The sequence below is a fragment of the Symphodus melops genome, assembly GCF_947650265.1.
Source record: "Symphodus melops genome assembly, chromosome: 22".
Lineage (NCBI taxonomy): Eukaryota > Metazoa > Chordata > Actinopteri > Labriformes > Labridae > Symphodus > Symphodus melops.
The window spans coordinates 2519084-2538917 of record NC_136712.1 but is presented as its reverse complement, the minus strand read 5'-3'; the positions used below and the strand labels follow the sequence as shown (position 1 = coordinate 2538917).

Genomic DNA, 19834 nt, shown 5'->3' with positions numbered 1-19834 from the left:
TGTAAATATTAAAGACCAAAATTAAAGTTAAGAAACAGACCTCAATATTTTGAATTGGAATATGTTATAAATTAAATCTGCTGAAAAAAGAGCATTTAGATTTGAGATTAAAATGAAAGTGCAATGACTTTATTAAGTCTGGGATCAGAGCTTTGTCGAAATTGTGAAATAACTGTTTATCTTTCAGCCAATCAGCAGCATCCCTATTTACTCTTTTGACCAATCAGAGAGCAGAGGTCGGAGACGGCTCGAGACAGCTGTAGTTCACCTGCTCAGTGCTCACGCGAAGGACGGGCGGACAGCATCACCTGCTGTATAGTTTTAAACTTCAAAGAGAACAAATAGTACTCATGGAAAACCACAGCGCATCCCCAACCTCAGACCAAGGTGGAGGTTAAAGTCCAGAAGTTTTCACTTGCTGCTCCTCCGGTTCCGTCATGGCTCGGACCGGCTCCGGTACCTTACTCTGCCGCAGAAACATCAAGCTGGACTCCTTCCTGAAGCGGAACACGGAGCGGGCGGTATACGAGCGGATCCGAACCTATGAACCCTGCGTGGTGATTTCGGAGACCATCAACAAGGTGTACATGCACGTGGTGCTGAGTGATGAGCGCGTGTACCTCACCGAGTACCCCCCGCGCGCGCTCACCACAGCCTTCAGTTACAGGCGCGTGCGGGACATCGAGCTGGTAAGTTAACGGTTGAAAAGAAACGAGAATTTGAATTCACATTTAAACTGTTTCAGTTGGCAGTTAAAGCTGCTTGAACAACAATAATACATTTTATTTATGTGCGCCTTTCAAAAAACCTAAGGACACATTACAAGTAGGGTTAAATGCAATGTTTGAATTTTATTGTGTTTTTTTTAGGGAGCCCTTTATAAAATCTGGCCAGGGACAACAGATGAAAATTAGCCTTTTGGCTAACTCTGGCATATTTACAGAAATGTTTATTAATATGCGCTGTCCCTGTAAAAATAAATAAAATAAAAACAAGGCTACTTAACTTTTATATCAAAACAACGAAAAACATTCAAGTTTTTGAAGGAAAAAAAAACGTTTTTTTCGATTTATACTTTGATTGCTAACTGTTATCGCTTCAAAAGGATTTGATACTCCTGTGTTTGTTGAAGATTTTTATTAAATATTAATTGTATTATTTGTGGAGAAGTGAAAATAGCAACAAACACCCTTAAGGAGGGTTACATCATTTAGATATTACCCACCTGTTTGCCCAACAACATAACCAATAAAAACCTGGGTAAAATGTATTAATATCAGATATATCTCCTTAAAACCATCTACTTTAGGATTATAACTACAACTGCTGGGACTTCATCTGCTTAATATCTATAGCTCCATAAAATATGAATATCTGAAAGCATCTGTAGGTTCAGTGACATTTCCATGTCAGTAGTTTTGCTCTCTTTTAACTCCCAGACGCTCAATGGGAAACCTTAATCCATCGATCACAGATTCAAGTTTATGAAACAGAAAGATTAGGTCGAATCTACCACGGGCTTCATAACATGCAGCATCTGAAAGAGTATCTGTACGTGGCAGAATGAGCCTGTAAGTAACATTTATCTTGTTATGTCATGTCGGTAAGAGGTTAAAGGTTTAAAGCTTCTTCCATGCTGACTTAATCCTGTTTAAATTAAACTGTCAGATTATTGGCTGTGTTGGTTGCTCTGGGCTGCCCTCACTGTGGCCTCAGCGGGTGTTAAGTTTTTATATTAAGACAACGAATTAGTGTTTCCTCTTGATTTTTTTCCCTCTGGTCTGGTTGGAAATGCTCCATGGAAAGAATTGGGCTAATCTGGGACTAAAACACCTCCTGAAACGCTTCTGATGGCTACTGCTTCTTGAAGATTCCCACCTCTTACTCCCAAACTCGCGGATGATGCTGAACTCAATATTTTGCAATTCTGATTTTCATTTTTGATAAATGTGGCTGCTGGAGTTGGGTTTGAACCTCCGACCTTCCAGCTGAGAGATTCTACGACTGGGTTACAGCCACTCACTGTGACAAGATGCTTAACATCAGACTAAACATGTTGAGCATTATTTTTTTTTTCTTCATACAGGTGAATGACCTTCCAGATTTCCTCAGTGGGAAAGATCGAGAACGCTGTCAGCATGTTCGTATCACCTACACCACTGAGACGCGTGCTGCGAAGGGCTCCGATTGGCTGAGGAGAGACAAGAGGGGAATTCTTCCTGCAGCTCCGCCCTTGCGCAGAAACAGCCACTCTTCGACGATAATACACACCTTAGAAGGTAAAGACGAGCGTTGACCTGCTTCAGAAGAAGAGAAAAGCATATTTCTAATGAAAGAAAGAACAAAACCCCTGAATAATCGCTCTGAGAGGAAAACAATCACATCTAGTGAAGCTGAGATTTGTAGGGAACTCATTAGTGCTCATGTTTTTGTTGTCTCTTGATACCTTTACCTGTAACTCTAACCATCGTGTCTTTGATGCCCCCACAGGATATCCTGCACACATGTGAGTATGACACACACACACACACACACACACACACACACTGACAGGTCTGTGGTTTGTTAGGTGATACTCATACGTGTAAGCCGAGACTGGCTTTGGTGGCTCTTACTTTTTAACCATCTGTAAAAAAATGTTTTCATTCATTCATCTCCTGCAGGCTTTAATAATGTGATTTAATGAGACTAAAGATGGTATGTTTCTTAAAGGAACAACATGTAAATATTGTAAAAATTAACACTAAAATATAATGAAATAATTATAAAAAAGGGGGACTAACCCGACATTTTTATTGTTGCCGTGGAAACACCAGAGGTTAGTCAAAGGCTGCTGTATAATGAAGCGGGAGCTGCTACTGAAGGCTGCCGTACTTTTGCTGTGATAAAAACGTCACCTAAATTATACTCTGCGACATTAATTGGTCTGTAAACATATTCTCTTCCTCGGGTCGGTTTCCCCCCTTCTTTACTCAATAGCTACTTTTATTCCAATCTCGAGGAATTCTGTTACCTTGTGAGTCTTTTGCGTTGAGTCTCTCTGCATTTGTCCTTTACCTGCCTGTCCAGTGCGGGCTGCAGAGTTTCAGTCTGGGAGTCACGGAGACAGACAAACTCTTTGAGCTATAAAACCTTTACAGCTGGTTTTTGTCTGCAGCCGAGGGTTCAACTATAAGAGCTTACAAGTGTACATACCTGCGTTTTATATGTGTGTGCTTTAAGACAACAGTCCTCAGTGAAGCGTCACAACACGAGACACAAAGTCAAATATCATCTTCCACTTTCAGCTGGAAAAACAACGAAATAATGCAACAAGTGAAAGCAGCCTCTCTCTCTCTCTCTGCGGCGCTCTGTAAAGACTGTCTGCGGCGTCTCCGGTAGCTCATGATTTATTCAGAGTTGAGAGCGATGCGTCTGCCTCAGTTTAGCTGCTGCCCTTTATCGGTGTGTCGACTTAAAGAAAGAAAAACGTCAACAGCCATAAAAAAAAGTTTATGTTTGAGAGTAAGAAACATTTGTTACAAAATATGGACTTTGAATTCTAAAAAAGGTAATAAAAAAAAAAAACATTTTCCCTTTTGTATAAAAATCAGAACATGTAGTTTATGTTTAGGCTTTGAACTACAGCTACAAAGACTTAAAAACAAACATCCAGAGTGATTTATTTCAAAATGTTTAACCATTATATTTAGGATATTTTGGCACAGGGTAAAGTCATAGCGGTAAAAATTTAGTTACATTTTGGTCCTTGCATCCGGTTTTTGATTGTGGGATTGTTGTTGTCCTTTTTAATTCCTCTGTGTTGTGCGTTTAAAAAAAGAGCGTCCCCTGTGCGTCAGTCAGGAAGCGCTTTGTTGACTGTGAGGAGACGAGAGGAAGCGTGAACAGATTTACTGTCTCCCAACGCTGAATTGTTGCCCGGCGACAACAAATGCCACACGGCTATAAAACGTGATGTGTGTGCGATGTAAACACCGTCTCATGCTGGAGCGTAGCTCGGCCCGGGGGAGGTCATTAAACAAACGCACACTGTCACACATTGAGAGAAGTTAGCAGCCGCCCATGTGCACCTTTACTGTGTACTGTCTGTGCTCATTGGACAACAAAAAGAGGGTTGTTGGTGTTCGGGATGAAGAATGTGGTGTAAATAATAACGAATACCTGCAAAACTTTACTTTCCATTAGTAGGCTGAATGTGAACTTCAAATGTATCCTGTAATCCTCGTTCCCCTCTTTCTGTTTGTATCAGGATGCAAGGTGAAGGAGAGACCGAGGAGGTCCACATGGTACCGCCCACACGCTCGGCCTCCTGGCCCAACTCGGAGAGTCTGGGCCTGCTGAAGGTCCCGCACCCCCCCGCTCGGCCTCCCTCCAAACCCCCCTCCCTCTCCAGCTCCCCCGCTTTATCTCCGTCGCCCTCGGATCAAAGACTGAACATCAGCGAGAGCGCACAGGTACAGACGGTCAGGTGAATGAATGAATGAATGGGCGCCCGTCGAGGCTTTTATCTACGACGATCTAAATGACACTAAAGGCTGTTCATCGTTCACATGAAAACGTAGATCAAATAAAACCGCTGTCGAGCCTCAAAACAACCGAACGAAGCTTAAAGAAAATCTACAAAGCTTGAAAAAGGACGAGAGCGTCTCTATTGAAATCCTTTTTTACCTCATCCATTTTTAATATCGTCTAATAGGGAGCCACTTTTCTTTTTATGAAAATCCACGTCGTAGATAAAACTGTAAACATCATTTCATGGAATAAACTGCCTTAGTTTGTTTGAAAGAAAAAGAGGGTATCTCCTTATGGGTCCTTGTGATATTTCAGCTACCGAGGAGGATGGGCTCAGTCCTGGCTCGCCTGCTGCGGAGAGACGGAGCGGACAGCAGAGAGGAGAGGGAGGCGGAGCTTCACCTTTACGCCGTGTCACGGACATCCAGACTTTACCTTCATCTGCAGAGCTCGTGGAACAGCTACATTATTGTGAGTCGCACATCTCAGCGTCTGTTCCTGTTCACGACTTTATGAAAGCGTTTCTTTTGAGTTGTAGTTAATGTCACTCACGCCGTAGTTAAAGTGTGTAAATGTGTCTCCAGAGGTCGACGCTGTCGTTAGATCCGCTCTACAGACGGAGGTGCAGCATTTCGTCTGACTACACTCCTGATAAACCACTTCCTTCCATCAGGTAACATAACTCTGTTCCACCACAGGACCAGATTGTAACACAAGCTGAGCTGTATTAATGACCTAGCGTCTGTCTGTGTGTGTGTGTGTGTGTGTGTGTGTGTGTCTGTGCAGCTTGGAGCGCACAGCTCACCTGTTCGGTCAGCTGAGCGCTGAGCTCCTGCAGGAGGAGATCAGCTTGGAGAGTCTGTACCTGCTGCTGCAGGAGCTGAGAACGGCCGCGCACCGCAACGTGGCGCTGCGCCGACTCTTCTGGAGGGTGAGACGCTCAAACGTGCGCCTTCACTTCTTGCTGTGATACATTTCATGACGTGATACAACACTGAGAGAATCACTCCCACGATTCCCCCGACAGCCTCAAAGTGATTGTTTTGATTTAGAGCCTCCTGCTGGCGGATTTGACATCTTGTGCATTTCGTATCCAAAAGTAGTCTAGGCGCGTTGAAACTTTTTAACAACCTTAATCAGTTTGTTAAATCTGAAAAAAGCCTTTTTTAAAATCCATGAATTTCTTTAACAGACATTATCAACGTTTTTTTTTTTTTTTTTTTTCTGGTCTCGGTTGGTGAAGTTGTCCTCTGTGTGTGTGTGTGTGTGTGTGTGTGTTTCAGTCCAGTGAGGTTTGTGTCTTCCTGGTTCAGACTCTGGAGGAATCTCTGCACAGCTGCCAGGGAGTCTACACGGCAGATCAACTATTGTAAGTGTGTGTGTGTGTGTGTGTCACATCCGACACCTTAATACAATCAGGAAAGTCGCTATCAGACACTTTAAGCTGCTTTGTACCTTTAATTACATTTTGTATTTGTCTTTTAAATGAGAAACCGTCTTGCAGTGATTCTCTGGGAAAGAGAGGTTTAAGTAAACTCGAGTGAACGAGATCCTGTCTCAGTGTTTGTCCCCGCAGAGTGTTGAGCAGTATTTTCTTTCAACAAAGAGTCAAAGACTTAAATCTTGTCTTCAGGCTGAGCACTCTGATCGTCCAGACTCTCGCCGTCATGTTCAGAGAGACAGAGGTCGAAGCGGCCAGACACATCCTGCTCTCCGCCAAAAAGTAAACCTAAACTCTTTCTCTAATCCAATTAAAATGCGTGTGAATCAAGTTTCTGCCACACACACACACACACACACCCTTTAACATGGTGTTTGTCCCCCCTCCCTGCAGAGGCGCCCTGGCCTCCAGGATGCTGCTCGCCTTGATATGTGACCCTGAGCTGCAGACAGACAGCCAGGGATCTGAGGCTGACTGTGAGGTGAGATCCTCTCTTTTCTTTTCATAGATTTATTTTTCATTTGTATTTTAATGTAACCGTCCTTCTCCGTCTGTCAGCTCCAGGCCTTACTAGCTGATTATCTGGATGCCGCCTGCTCTCTGCTCTTTGAAATGCTGCTTTTGGGCCAAGAGGTGAGTATGATATTGTCATAGCAAACTGCAGATTTAGTCTGATGATAATTCAGATGCAGCCTGTGAGCTCACAACTTTTTGCATCTCGTCTGCATTTTAGGCCAGCAGAAGTTCCCCTGCTGAGAACTTTGTGTCCGTCGGCTGGATCCTCAGAGTCATACAGTCTCATCCTGACCTGGTAAAACTTCCTCACTTTCCCTCTTTTTTTTTTTTTTTTTTTTAATTTATTTTTTACCAGAAATGTCCTCTCCTTGACTGGTGGGAATCCCAGAGAAACTCACAATAAGATGAGAGATATTATATCACGACACAGGGAAATCATTGATATGTTGATACAGAGTCGTATAATGATACATTATGATATCTGCTGAACTGAAGGAGAAAAAAAAGCCATTTAAAAAAAAAAGTCAAGTATCTGATTTGGATCTTTTTTTGGATCTGGGCCCAAAAACTTGTCAAAGCTGGTCTACATGCAGTTTCTTATAAATTCATCATTAAACAAAGCAGTACCACAGAACGGGTCTCCTCCGCTCCCTGCAGTTGGATTTCCTCAGCTACCAGGCTCAGCACGTGGTGCTGGTTCTGTCTGACCTGCAGGACTCCTGTCTGAGTCCTGCTCAGTCCGTCCTGCTGTTCCAGCGCTGTCGCCTCCTGCTGGCCTGCCTGCAGTACAACAGCCAGCTGGCACAGCACCTCCGATCTCACTTCAGGGAAGAGTTCAGGTTGGTGCTGATTTTAAGGTTTTTTTTCTTCTGTGCGTGTGTGCTCCATGTTGAATGAAAAGTAAAACCTAAAAAATCTTTTGTCTACATACAAACATAAAGACACTGAGTCGCTCATTCAGTTTGAGAAATGATCATTTTCTCGTCTGCAGGTACTCGGTGAAGCTGTCGTGTGCTGGGGAGAAGCTTCCCCTTCAGTACCCGATCAGCCAACCGACACTGCGCCTGGTCGAGAAGATCCTGACTCTGCAAAGATTACCGCACACACAAACACGCGTGCACTAACGTCTGAGAGAGGATTGTGACAGTTTGTGTGCCTTCACTGAAATGACTAATAACTTGATAAAAGCACAACTGTCCTCTGCGATGCTTGTTTTAAGTTGAAATGAAATGTTACCTTGCATTGCAGAGACAAAGTGAATAAAGCACAAATCTTCAGGTTCCATAGATGATCACTGACCCAGGTATCTTACTCGTTTGATTCTCAACACAGAAGGGAACTCTGCAGCCGGCGTGTTTGAATGGACATGCTAACATACCAACAGGGCTAACATACTGCTGCAAAAGCAGGGAAATGTTTACAGTCACAACAAACGTGTTAACATTCTCACGTTTTGATATTTGCGGCTAACTCCGAACGAAAGTAGTGGCCGATGGGATGTCTTAATTGTTGCTCGAGTTTTGTCTTAAACGTGAAATCTAAAGTCGTCCGAGTTTATTCTAACGGGGAAATAAATGTTTTCAAATATGATGTAAGGAACTCAGAAAGTGTACACCTCCGCCTTGGCCTTTAAAAATTAGTGTGATTCAGATCCTCGAGAATGAAATCGAAACTTTGAAAAAGCAGAAAGAAAATCATCCATTTAAAAGCAGAAATACAGAAGAAAATGAATCCTCGATTTCTTTATGAACATAATAATGGAGCTGGTCTGTGTTTAAATAAGAAGTAGTGAACATAGCTGTTATTGCTCAATATTACTGCAGCTCTTCTGGGTAATATTCTGATTACTAAAGATGTATTTAAGTTAAAGTAGCTGCTGAGGTCACAGCTTTTTGCCTGATTACTGAACATGTTTCCATTTAGTTTAAATATTTTATTTTTAGCTTTAAAAGCGTCTTAACTGAAACTTGTAGTGAAATATGTCAGAGGAGACAATTCAGTCGACAGTTTAATTCTAATGTAGTTTTTAAGGCGGCACTTCTTCTGTGGTTTTCTCCCTCTAGCACTTTATTTTTTCTTCATGAGAAAATCGAAGCTTTGGCTTTTTCTTTTCTTTAAACATTTTTTTGTTCAAGTGTTTTGATGTTACGCTTGTATCATCCGCCTCCGTGTCTGATGTCTCTGTTCCTGTAAATGTGCCTCAGTGTAAATAAAGCTGTAACCAAAATAACTGTCTCAGAGAGAGAGAGAGAGAGAGAGGGGATTGTGTTGATTTTTCTCACTCTGTCTTTGGTCTAAGCTGATTCTGTCAGAGCCGATCACAAACGCTTTGCTGTTTGTGCCCACGTGTCGTGTGTTAGGCATTCATGTAAGAACTAATTGGTTAAACTGTGAATGTATTAAATTTAAAAGCAGTGGAAAGGTGAAGTTTGTAGCCTATTATAATCTATATTTTAAACGTTTTGTGAACTAAAACACTTAAATTATTGGTTTGTTAAAATAAATTATGGAGATGTTTCTATGCTGGTAATGAAAGTGGTTTTCAACATTTATTTTAATGAGCAATGTGATATTTAATGTCGGTGATTTGCGTCCACCACTAGAGGTCGCTGTAGGACTGTAAACGGCGTGAGAGTACCTGAAGGGTCCTGTCACTATTACTGCACACAAACCTTTACAGTTTAGCTTTTCTAATCTCTAAAGTTAAGACCTTCATACAGTGATACAAAACAATGAATTATCTACATGACAAGTTTGCACATGTTATTTAATTTCATGATCATGTGTCTCTTTAACAATATCACATCCTTAAATATGTTAAGAATAAACAAGATTCAAAGTTATGACAGTCAAATCTAATCAAATAGAAATTGTCAGCCCAATTTCTGAGGTGATTTTGATGAGAAAACATGAATTAAATGATCAATTATCAAATATTTTAAAAAAAGTTCATCCATAATTGATGCACAAGTATCCAACATTTTTTTAATGATTGCATCGTCTTGTACACGGGACATGTTCACCCATTAGAAAACCATAAATATCCACATAAGGCATATATGACGAATGAAAATATATTTAAAAAGTTAGAATATCAAAACAATCTTTGTCACAGAAAATAACTTTATGGATTTACAGCTTGTTTGACACAGTCACAAGAAAACAAAACAAAATGTTTGACTTTTTTGGCAAACTCACTCATTCATACTGAAGTTTGAAATACAGCCTATAGTTATGTATTAAAACTAAACAAGTATAAGAATAGCTTTGTTTAAAGGAGGGTGGTAAAAAAAAAAAAAAAAGTCTAAAAAACATTCTCAATTTATTTAGTCGTTACTAATGACAAATATTGGTCCCAATACGAAAACTAAATTTACTCAGATTACCCAAAATCAAATTTGATCAAAGAAGAAACAAGATTAAAAAAAAGAGTTGCTCTCTATCAATACCAGTGTTTTCCCTTGGTTGGTGTTCGAGCGGTGGGGAATGTTCTAGCAGTGGCGGTGCTTTTATACACTTTTAACACCGGGTCCCGCTTGGTTTGTTTGACACTCGGTGCCTTGTGCGTTTTAAGGTCTTAACTAGCAACATGCACAGTTTGATCTTAAGCTTTCTACCTTTGGCAGGTCTAGAAATCCTAAATGTATTATAAAACTTTGCTGCAAGTTTTGACAAATAAGGTCTTAATTAGAGACGGCCTGTGTAATTAGTTTGCAGATTAAAATATATTATAAGAGCAGCATTTGTTCCTGACTTAAGCATACTACCTAAATCAAACCCTGTCTTTATTATTGAATACTTTCTTAATTCCTGAGGGGGAAATTCTGGTTCTCACATGCTTCTCACACACACACACACACACACATGTATAAACCGGTGGGGGTTTGGTGCTTTGCTTAAGGGCAGTGCTGAAGAGGTCAATATTTTGGTCCGCATCGGAACCACCAGTCGGATTTGAACCCGGCGGTCCGCATAGAGGACTACGGTTTCTGTGCATGGGGCACGCGGTCTACCGACAAGGTCACCCCCATCCTCCATGCAATTTCTGACATGTTTGAATTGCAATCAGTAACTTGCATTAATTTTACCTTTGCATGTAGAATCATCAAGTGTTATGAATGACAACGTGTGGATATAAAATGATAAAAACTAGAGGCACAATATGAGCAAAACTCTAATCAAGTATTCAAAAGACTATCACACTTTTCTGTGCTTCCTAGTTCTTCAGTCTTTACATCCTGGCTTTGGGGATTGTGCTGGAGTAGAGATGATGCTGTAGAAAAGCTAAGATCTTCTTCCAGGAGTCCTCCTGAGCGTCCGAATGGCGTTTGGTTTGTCCCCCCCACAGAACTATCACTGAAACACACAAAACAAAACAAAACAGGGAGGGAGCAGATTTTTAACAAATCATGTTCTCTGGAAAAAAAAGAAAAAAAAAGGAACGAAGAAAATCCGTCATCTGTAGCAGCTGTAAAAACTTTGACCAATGGCGCTTGTGCATGTAAGTGAGGGGCGTGGCTTTTAAGGTCGCACTTTTTCCTCAGATTCCTCTATCCTGTCCCAAAACTATGTCAGACTACTGCTGTGGGTAAAACTCACCTTTCTCCTTTGTGGTGGGGATTATAAAGTTGGTCGCTCTGAAGTGAGGCGAGTAGGGCGGCTCGATCAGATGTCCAGTGTCGGGGTAGGTCAGTGTGGACAGCAGGTGCAGGTTCCCTCCAGAACGCATCATCTGGGCGATCTGGGGGTCAAAGAGGTCAAATGAACGACTACAGTGTGAGGCGCTAATAACTGAACCAGAGCACCGGTTTTTAAATTGACCTGTAGAAATGAAAACTTATTAGCAAAAGTTCAAAATGTTATAAATTTCATAAGTGCTGATTTATTCACTTAGTCTAAATTAAAAAGGTAAAAAAATATTCAAAAAAAGGAAATATGTCCTTAACACGAAGGAACAATGTTTGTTGTCGAACCATCTGTGCGACTGTTTTAACAAGATCTTCACATGTAACATACAGCGTGCGTGCTGATCGTAGACTGTAAATATCACTCACATCCTCAGCGGCCTCCACTGTGGGCGTGTTCTGATCATCATCGCCGTTGACCAACAGGATGGGACATTTTATTTTCCGCACCTGAGAGAGAATTCAAACCGACGGGAACTTCAGTGTGATCAGTCTGACTAAGTCAGAGAGAGGATTGATTCGTAAATCCGCTCTCAGCCTGTCGAAACAGCTCGGCCAATCACAGTAAAGCATGATAATGAAGACACGACAGCCACGAATTAAACTCCCAAATCGGAACTTTAAAAGTGCTTAAAAAAAAAAGATCAACTTTAAAACCGACATGTTAAGTGTTTTTAAAACCAGTTGTTCAGTTTGACTGGAGATTGTGATTGGCTGAGTAAATCTTATTTGGTGCATAATGTCGTCTCTCTGGTGTGTTTTTAGTGCAGCTGATACTCACGTCTATTTTCTCCGAGGGGTCGCTGGGAACCGGTAAAACCACATCTCGCCATATGCGGTAGTTGTTCTCATCAAAACGGCTTTTCCTGAGAGCACACGTACGTTTTTCACATCACGCCATCTCTTAAACTCTCCTACTGTTATTATTCTGCGAGAAAAAAAAAATCAGGATTCCTACTTTGGATTATTTGGCACCGATCCGTCAATCAACAGTCCAGTTGAAACTAAGTGGTGGCCGCTGATACACACGCAACAGCGAGGCTGCAACACAAGAACACGACACTCGTCACGCCACGGATCAGACTCAGCAGAGAAACCTGTCGGCTGTCTGCAACTCAGAACACGAGGTGAGCGATGAAAATGTCCACACGTCGCACTTGATACTTGCCTTAATGTTTGTGCTCTCTGCCGCTAAATAAAAGGCCAAAATCGTGCCGAGGGAAAGACCAAAAATTCCAACTTTGTCAGGCATCACCTGAGGATGGTCCCTGATGATGTTAAACGCCTTCTGTGCAGGAGAAGAAATCAGAATATTAAAGAAAACGTGATTTCTGTATTTGCAGGTACTATGATAAAACCAATAAACAACTTTTTTTTATTTTTTTATAGGACCTGGAAAGAGCACGCTGTTGGAAAAAAGAGGCGGAAAGTTTTTAACCGTGCTCTAACTCACAGCCTGTCCTCGCTCTCGTACGTGGCTAACCCGACGCTGCACAAGCTGAGTTCTTGCTAACATCACCGTAGCTCATCCAACTACAGAATCCCACCGTTCCTGAAAACATCATCAAACATGTCCTGAATCGTGAACTCAACACAAACCTCAAAATACTGTATCTGTAGATCTGATGACTGCAGCTCGCCGGGGGAGAAGTACTCCAGCGCCAAGGAAGCATAACCATGAGACGCCAGCAAGGCCGAGCGATACTCCAACAGCCCTCCTCCACCTCCCCACATATCCAACAACCCAGGGAAGGGTCCAGGACCTGAGGACACAACAATCTGATCAGCACTTGAATCTGAATCTGTGTTTCAGCGAGGCTGAGGATGCAGGTGTACCTGGAGGTATGAAGAAAGTCCCTCGCACTCCTTTATCTTTGATTTCAATCCTCTGGACTCCAGGAGCCATGTACCATCTCTCCGTGAGCACAGAGGCCAGAGGAGACTGCTTCCTGAAGCCCTCAGTTACATGTCCACTGTAGACTGAGATGTGGACCAGCATGGGGCTGGTGACTTCCCTCTTTCTCAACCTGACAGGAACAGACGGTCTGTCAGGAAACAGACATTATAACAAGTCTGCAGCTTAAAACAGCACTTTTCATTTTACCTGAGACCTGTGCGGCTGCCGGGCTCAGGACGCATACTCCACAACAAACCCATGGCTTCTTTTCCTGTGTACGTGCCCCCGAGACTCAAATCCTCCGCAGCTACAAAGGCATGGAAAAATCAACATGAAAAAAAACAACAACATGAAAAAGCAAATTGTCTTCACTGCACATGTTAGATTTAAGACATCAGGATATTTTAAGGATAAGAACAAAACCCCACCGGACACTGTTCCTCTGTGATCACTGACGTAGTGCCCATAAGCCTCCCAGTAGTCCTTGTCCTCCGAGTAGAGGAGGGCGTGAAGAGTGACTGGAGATGCTGGGGGCAGATTCTGCACCACCACCTTGAACGCCTCATCAACCAGAGCCCGAGTGGGGAGCACAGAGAGAATGGGAGGAATGGACATGTTCGCCTTACGGCCTGAGGAAAGAAAGAGAGGAATGTCACCAAACTCAGATCTTCATAAAGATTTGACTTCAGATATTCAGAGTGTATTTATTTAAAATACTCCTGAACCACGTCTGTGCAGGATGGTCAACTGCCAATCAAGAGTTTGCACTTTAAGTATTTACACTTGAAGGAGGTTCTCCTGAGTCTCAGTCTGCAGGGACTTGGGTGGGGAACTGGACCAAAGCGGTCTGCTTCAGTCCAGTACGGTAAAGTCTTAACTTGCTTGTGTTTCCACAGCCAACAGTAAGCTGATTTGATGAGTCAGGTGGAGATCGGTTTGTCACAGTGTAGTCAGCTATCAGTTAAGGTAAATGCTCAAGAAGAACAGGGAAACTGTAATCAAGGGATCCTTCAGGGTCAGATCGTGACCTTTGACACCCCAGCAGAAGGGGACCAAGGGTCACGGTCCTCGGTAAAGTAGGACAGTACAGAGCCCTTGTTTTGGTACCAATGCCAATTTTGGATGGTGGAAACACCAATAAATGGATATCAGATACCGAACTGAACTGGATCGCTCGGTGGACTGTTGAGTTGCCCTTGAGCAAGGCACCAAACCCCAAACTCTTTCACGTGCAGCCCCCCCCCCCCCCCCCCCCCCCTCACTCTGACATTTCTCCATTAGTGTCCACAGGGGAAGAACCTTCTTGTTCTTACACTCCTCTAAGTACAAAAGTAAATTTATCTCCAAAACATAGACTGTAAGAGCTATAATTCAAAGCTTCTTATTGGACAATAAGTGCACACACAAAACTAAAAATATAATGTTTAATTACAGATTACACTGGCTTTATCTAACCACTGCCAATCACAATCATTCAAGCATGCTCACGCGCTTACTTGAGCTAATGATCAAATCAATCAGAGGACATGTTTCTCGTGTTATAACTTTAAAATGTTCAAGCTGCAGACACTTTACCTTCTTTATGATGTTTGTCAGAACCTTTCTAAAGTAAAGGTGTGATGAGATACCTGTCGTCTCTCCAGAGTAAATGCTGTTTACTGAAACTCTTAAATCAAAGTTTACTTCCGCTCATGAATTCAACCTTCAAAAAGAAAAAGAGTATCTAGTTTAGTCTGCAGGACTGGACTGGACTCTCTTTAGCCGGGTTAGTGGTCTCCACATTGCAGTTCATAGCTTCCCTTGAACGCGACACAATGTAGTTAGATAATAATTATCAAGTAACAAAGTCAGGCACACAGCGTGATGACGTAGCGTTCAGTGAGGTCGTGTTGCGTTCAGGTTCTGCACGTAAAATACAAACATCCCCCTTTCATTTTTTTCTTTTGTCTTCAGTGATAAAACATATTCCAAGTATTTTATTAAATGCAATTTAGATCACACGACCTCTGAGTAAATTGTGGATTTCAAGAAGTTACCCATCTGTTTAGGAGCTTTAATGGTGTGTTTGTGTGTCATAGGAAACGTCAGTGTCGAGTTGAATTGTGTGGAGTGCATCCAATTAATCCAGTTTACCTTGAAAATCAGGTTTGACTTAAAACTCACAAAGACACATCCTCCTCTGTGCGAATTGCACAATACACTTTTTAATGATGTAATAAAGTAAAACATTTTTTTTGAAAATGACGATTTTTGCAAATGTAACTGGAACCAAAACAGAAAAAAATAATAATAATTCAACAAACCAAAACTGAAATAGAGCTATATGTACAATCATTACATGGACTGAACGATTAAAATAAAAAGCGAATAAAACATGAAAAAAAACCCAAGTACATTAGTGAATCCCTGATTATGTAGACTAACATTAATTCTTTAAATACTGTAATACTTCAGTGTTTATGTAGCTTGTTGTGTTTCTTCATGTCCTGCTTGTTTTGTCTTTTTAAAGGACTCTGTTATGTTCATTTTTGTTGTCATTTTTTTTCCCATAAAAACATCCCCAAAAAAATTTAGAGCAATAAAAAAGCGCATGTTTGAAGGACTGTTAGTTTATTTAATAATCTTAAGAAATATTTTAGGACATTATTATTTACAATGGCAGGAAAAAAATGTCTTAACTGAATCAGGGTAGTGCATAGGGATTTATGGTCCTTATGTAAAGGTGACACGCTCCTCCAGTCACCTTTGCCTCAGTTACAAACATAGGAATTCCTGACCCAGGAAAACATTTACATGCTGCACAGGAAAAATAATTTTCTGCATCATAGGCTGAAGTAATATCTGCCTCGGCCTAATTCACCATAAACCTAGCTGGTACTATTTTCACTGACTAGGTAAAGAACAAACTAGTCTGTGATCAGTCACCAAAGTTGGTTTGCAAAGATAAGTTTACATTTTCATAAACATGACAGAGCAGACAATGTCAACGAAAAACACATAAGTTAAAAAGTTACATAGACCCAACATTTATTTTAAAAAAAATGATTACAACATTTTAACAGACAGAAAAAAAAAACGTCTTGGCAGAAATACAATGATTCTGAATGAGCTTCATAAAACAGTCCTGGAGACACTTGAGTGGAGCGACATTAAGAACGTTTCTGGTCATTTCTGAGGAGTTTGAAACCAAGAACCTCAGAATGATGAGAGCTATGGTTCAACTCTACAAATACCCTTTATGTCGTAGTAAACAAAGACATAAGGGGATAACAATGTTGTGGACAAAATAATTTAAAAAACTAACAAGTGTGGTTTAATATTTGATTAAAAAATGCAACTTGGTTTAACATGAGATCAACACACTTTGCCTTGTTTCCTTGTTCTTCAGTCTTTACATCCTGGCTTTGGGGATCGTGCTGGAGTAGAGATGATGATGTAAATACGCTAAGATCTTCCTCCAGGAGTCCTCCTGAGCGTCTGAGTGAGGTTTGGTTTGTCCCCCCCACAGATTTATCACTGAAATAAAACAACGTCATATTCAAATGATTATTCTAAACTGCTAGTGTGTCATTACAAAAAAAAAATCAAAAGAATCAAACGCAATAAGAAACTTTTCACTTTTGTAAAAAAAAAAAAAAAGAAAAAATCTCCAATTTGAGATATTTGAATATCATTGAGATTAGTTTCTTAGATTACTTATGTGGACAGTATTATACTTTACCACAGGGTTTTGTACTCAGACCTATTCTTTAACCTTATATTTGTCCTCCTGGTCATATTATGAGGGAACACTCCATGAATTGATTTTGTTTTTACAACTATTGTCAGACGAGGAAAACTACGCCACCTTTCTCCTTTGTGGTGGGGATAATAAAGTTGGTCGCTCTGAAGTGAGGCGAGTAGGGCGGCTCGATCAGATGTCCAGTGTTGGGATATGTCAGCGTAGTCAGCAGGTGCAAGTTCCCCCCAGAACGCATCATCTGGGCCATCTAAAGGGTCAAAGGTCAAAGAGGTCAAATCAAAACAGCCCAAACAGAATGAACAAATACAGTGCAGTTATTTTGGATTATTACAGATGATTTATTCTCAATTTTTACGTCAAAATATGCCCTAAATAAACAGGGTTTGCCTCAAACTTGTGTATTCAAACTTTCCCCCTATTGTCAGGTGTATGTGTGTGTGTGTGTGTGTGTGTGTGTAGACTCACGTCCTCAGCAGCCTCAACAGCAGGAGTGTTCTGATCATCATCACCGTTGACCAACAGCATGTGGCATTTTATTTTCCGCACCTAAGAGACAAAATTAGTAACTTTCTCTCTGTAGATTATATTTTGACGAGGGTATGCACAACAAAATATTGATATATAGGGACTCATTTATTCCTTCATATCTCCAAAACTTCATGAGGAATTATGTGCTTTGCATCCCTCATAGCAAGTGTGGATGACTTGTGCGTTATCAGGGCAGCATGTACTTACATCAACTTTCTCTGAGAGGTCGGTGGGAATTGGTAAACGCACGTCTCGTGATATCTGGTAGTTGTTCTCATCATAACGCACCGTTGCTAGCCTTCTACAAAACAACATTTTTGCACATCACTCAAACAGTTCAACTGCGCGTACTGTATTCATGCTGCTAAAGGATTGTAAGTCCTACTTTTTTTCGATTTTGGGGTTTTCATTTAGAGACGTTCCAGTTGGATATAAGTGGTGGCCACTGATACAAACACAACAGCAAGGCTGGAATGTAAAACAATGACACACATCAGGCTCTTGAATCTCAAACCTGCCGGTCCTTCATTGCATATGGCTTAACAATCACATGTTTAAAGGTAAAGAATGAGCAACTGACATGTGTAACATGTGTTACTTACGGTGATTTTTGTGCTAGCAACCGCCAAATAAATGGCCAACACTGTCCCAAGAGAAAGACCAAAAATTCCAACCCTGTCTGGGATCACTTGAGGATGGTCCTTGATGATATTAAATGCTGTCTGCAAGGAAAAAGGTAACAAGCAAAACTGTTGACTAAACTACAAGAGATCCTTTAACTGTATTTTTAAATAAGAGTCTGGAAGAGGGAAATCCCCAGTATATTTTTTTAGTAACAAAACTCCACGTGAGAAGAAGAACCTTCTAAAACACTGAAGTAACTCAGAGAATTTCAGACAGTCAGCGGTTACTAACAGAGAAACCAGGCAAACGTGCAAGTTCATGGTCGAGTTGCTCTTGATGGCAGACTTCAGAAAAAAGGGAAATATATCTAAAGAGTCTGAGGCATTATCATCTTCAAATTGTATTTGAAAACTTTGAAGTAAATATAAAAACACAAACCTCAAAATACTGTATCTGTAGATCTGATGACTGCAGCTCGCCGGGGGAGAAGTACTCCAGCGCCAAAGAAGCATAACCATGAGACGCCAGCAAGGCCGAGCGATACTCCAACAGCCCTCCTCCACCTCCCCACATATCCAACAACCCAGGGAAGGGTCCAGGACCTGAGGACACAAGAGTCTGATCAGCACTTTAATCTGTATTTCTGCGATGCTGAGGATGCCGGTGTACCTGGAGGTATGAAGAAAGTCCCTCGCACTCCTTTATCTTTGATTTCAATCCTCTGGACTCCAGGAGCCATGTACCATCTCTCCGTGAGCACAGAGGCCAGAGGAGACTGCTTCCTGAAGCCCTCAGTTACATGTCCACTGTAGACTGAGATGTGGACCAGCATGGGGCTGGTGACTTCCCTCTTTCTCAACCTGACAGGAACAGACGGTCTGTCAGGAAACAGACATTATAACAAGTCTGCAGCTTAAAACAGACTTTTCATTTTACCTGAGACCTGTGCGGCTGCCGGGCTCAGGACGCATACTCCACAACAAACCCATGGCTTCTTTTCCTGTGTACGTGCCCCCGAGACTCAAATCCTCCGCAGCTACAGAAGCATGGAAAAATCAACATGAAAAAAACCCCCTAAAAAGCATATTGTCTTCACTGCACATGTTAGATTTAAGACATCAGGATATTTTAAGGATAAGAACAAAACCCCACCGGACACTGTTCCTCTGTGATCACTGACGTAGTGCCCATAAGCCTCCCAGTAGTCCTTGTCCTCCGAGTAGAGGAGGGCGTGAAGAGTGACTGGAGATGCTGGGGGCAGATTCTGCACCACCACCTTGAACGCCTCATCAACCAGAGCCCGAGTGGGGAGCACAGAGAGAATGGGAGGAATAGTCTGGGACATAGTTGGCCTCACGGTCTGTAAAGAAACGTAAACACATGAACACTTTACACATGTCCAAAACAAGAGGAACGCCAAAAGTGAGACTGACAATACATATACATAAGTTCTTCATTAACAATACTCGTATTATAAAATAAATATTTGAGTGTGATATTGCTTTTATACAACAGTCACAAGACATTTCTTTAAGAAAACACTTTAATGCAGCCTGTTGAGATGCTGTGTAGCGTTAAACACCAATCATTCATCTCTTTTTAAATAATCAGACATTTTCATGCTGGACAACATTTTTAATTGCCATTAAAATGATATCTAGAAACCTTTTTGTTTTTTTAAATTAAATCAAAGGACTCACAGCGGCTGACAAGTTCACAATGGCGAACTGGAACAAATCCTCAAAGCAGTCTCGCTGGATTTCTCTTTCTGCACTTTCACACGTGAGGTCAGATAATGTTTGACTCAAGGGCATGTTGACTCTTGACTCGACTTTATGGCTTTGCACAAGGGACAGAAGAAGTGAGTCAGTAAAATGCAGAATGTAGGC

General features: G+C 41.5%; 2 protein-coding genes across 2 annotated transcripts; one reads left to right on the top strand and one right to left on the bottom strand.

Moving 5' to 3' along the window:
• The first annotated feature begins 209 nt into the window (after nt 1-209).
• On the top strand, nt 210-8699 carry cUnh12orf56 (chromosome Un C12orf56 homolog). The gene is made up of 14 exons (XM_079335242.1): nt 210-689; nt 2087-2279; nt 2491-2506; nt 4250-4454; nt 4828-4983; nt 5097-5185; nt 5299-5443; nt 5796-5881; nt 6146-6235; nt 6347-6434; nt 6512-6586; nt 6687-6764; nt 7127-7308; nt 7461-8699. The coding sequence occupies exons 1-14, from the start codon at nt 438-440 to the stop codon at nt 7591-7593; spliced, it is 1788 nt and encodes a 595-aa protein (XP_079191368.1). The 5' UTR covers nt 210-437; the 3' UTR covers nt 7594-8699.
• Nucleotides 8700-9302: 603 nt separating this feature from the next.
• Nucleotides 9303-19319, bottom strand: LOC306818097 (uncharacterized protein). Its single transcript, XM_079335470.1, has 21 exons — nt 19098-19319; nt 18882-18981; nt 18615-18805; nt 18384-18547; nt 17924-18043; nt 17707-17789; nt 17529-17622; nt 17259-17339; nt 16899-17040; nt 16447-16567; nt 14548-14552; nt 13480-13680; nt 13259-13358; nt 12991-13181; nt 12754-12917; nt 12323-12442; nt 12113-12195; nt 11936-12020; nt 11524-11604; nt 11069-11210; nt 9303-10825 (listed from the first exon to the last, which is right to left on the bottom strand). Exons 1-21 carry the CDS (start codon nt 19288-19290, stop codon nt 10701-10703), a joined length of 2586 nt encoding a protein of 861 aa, XP_079191596.1. The 5' UTR covers nt 19291-19319; the 3' UTR covers nt 9303-10700.
• Nucleotides 19320-19834: the final 515 nt, after the last annotated feature.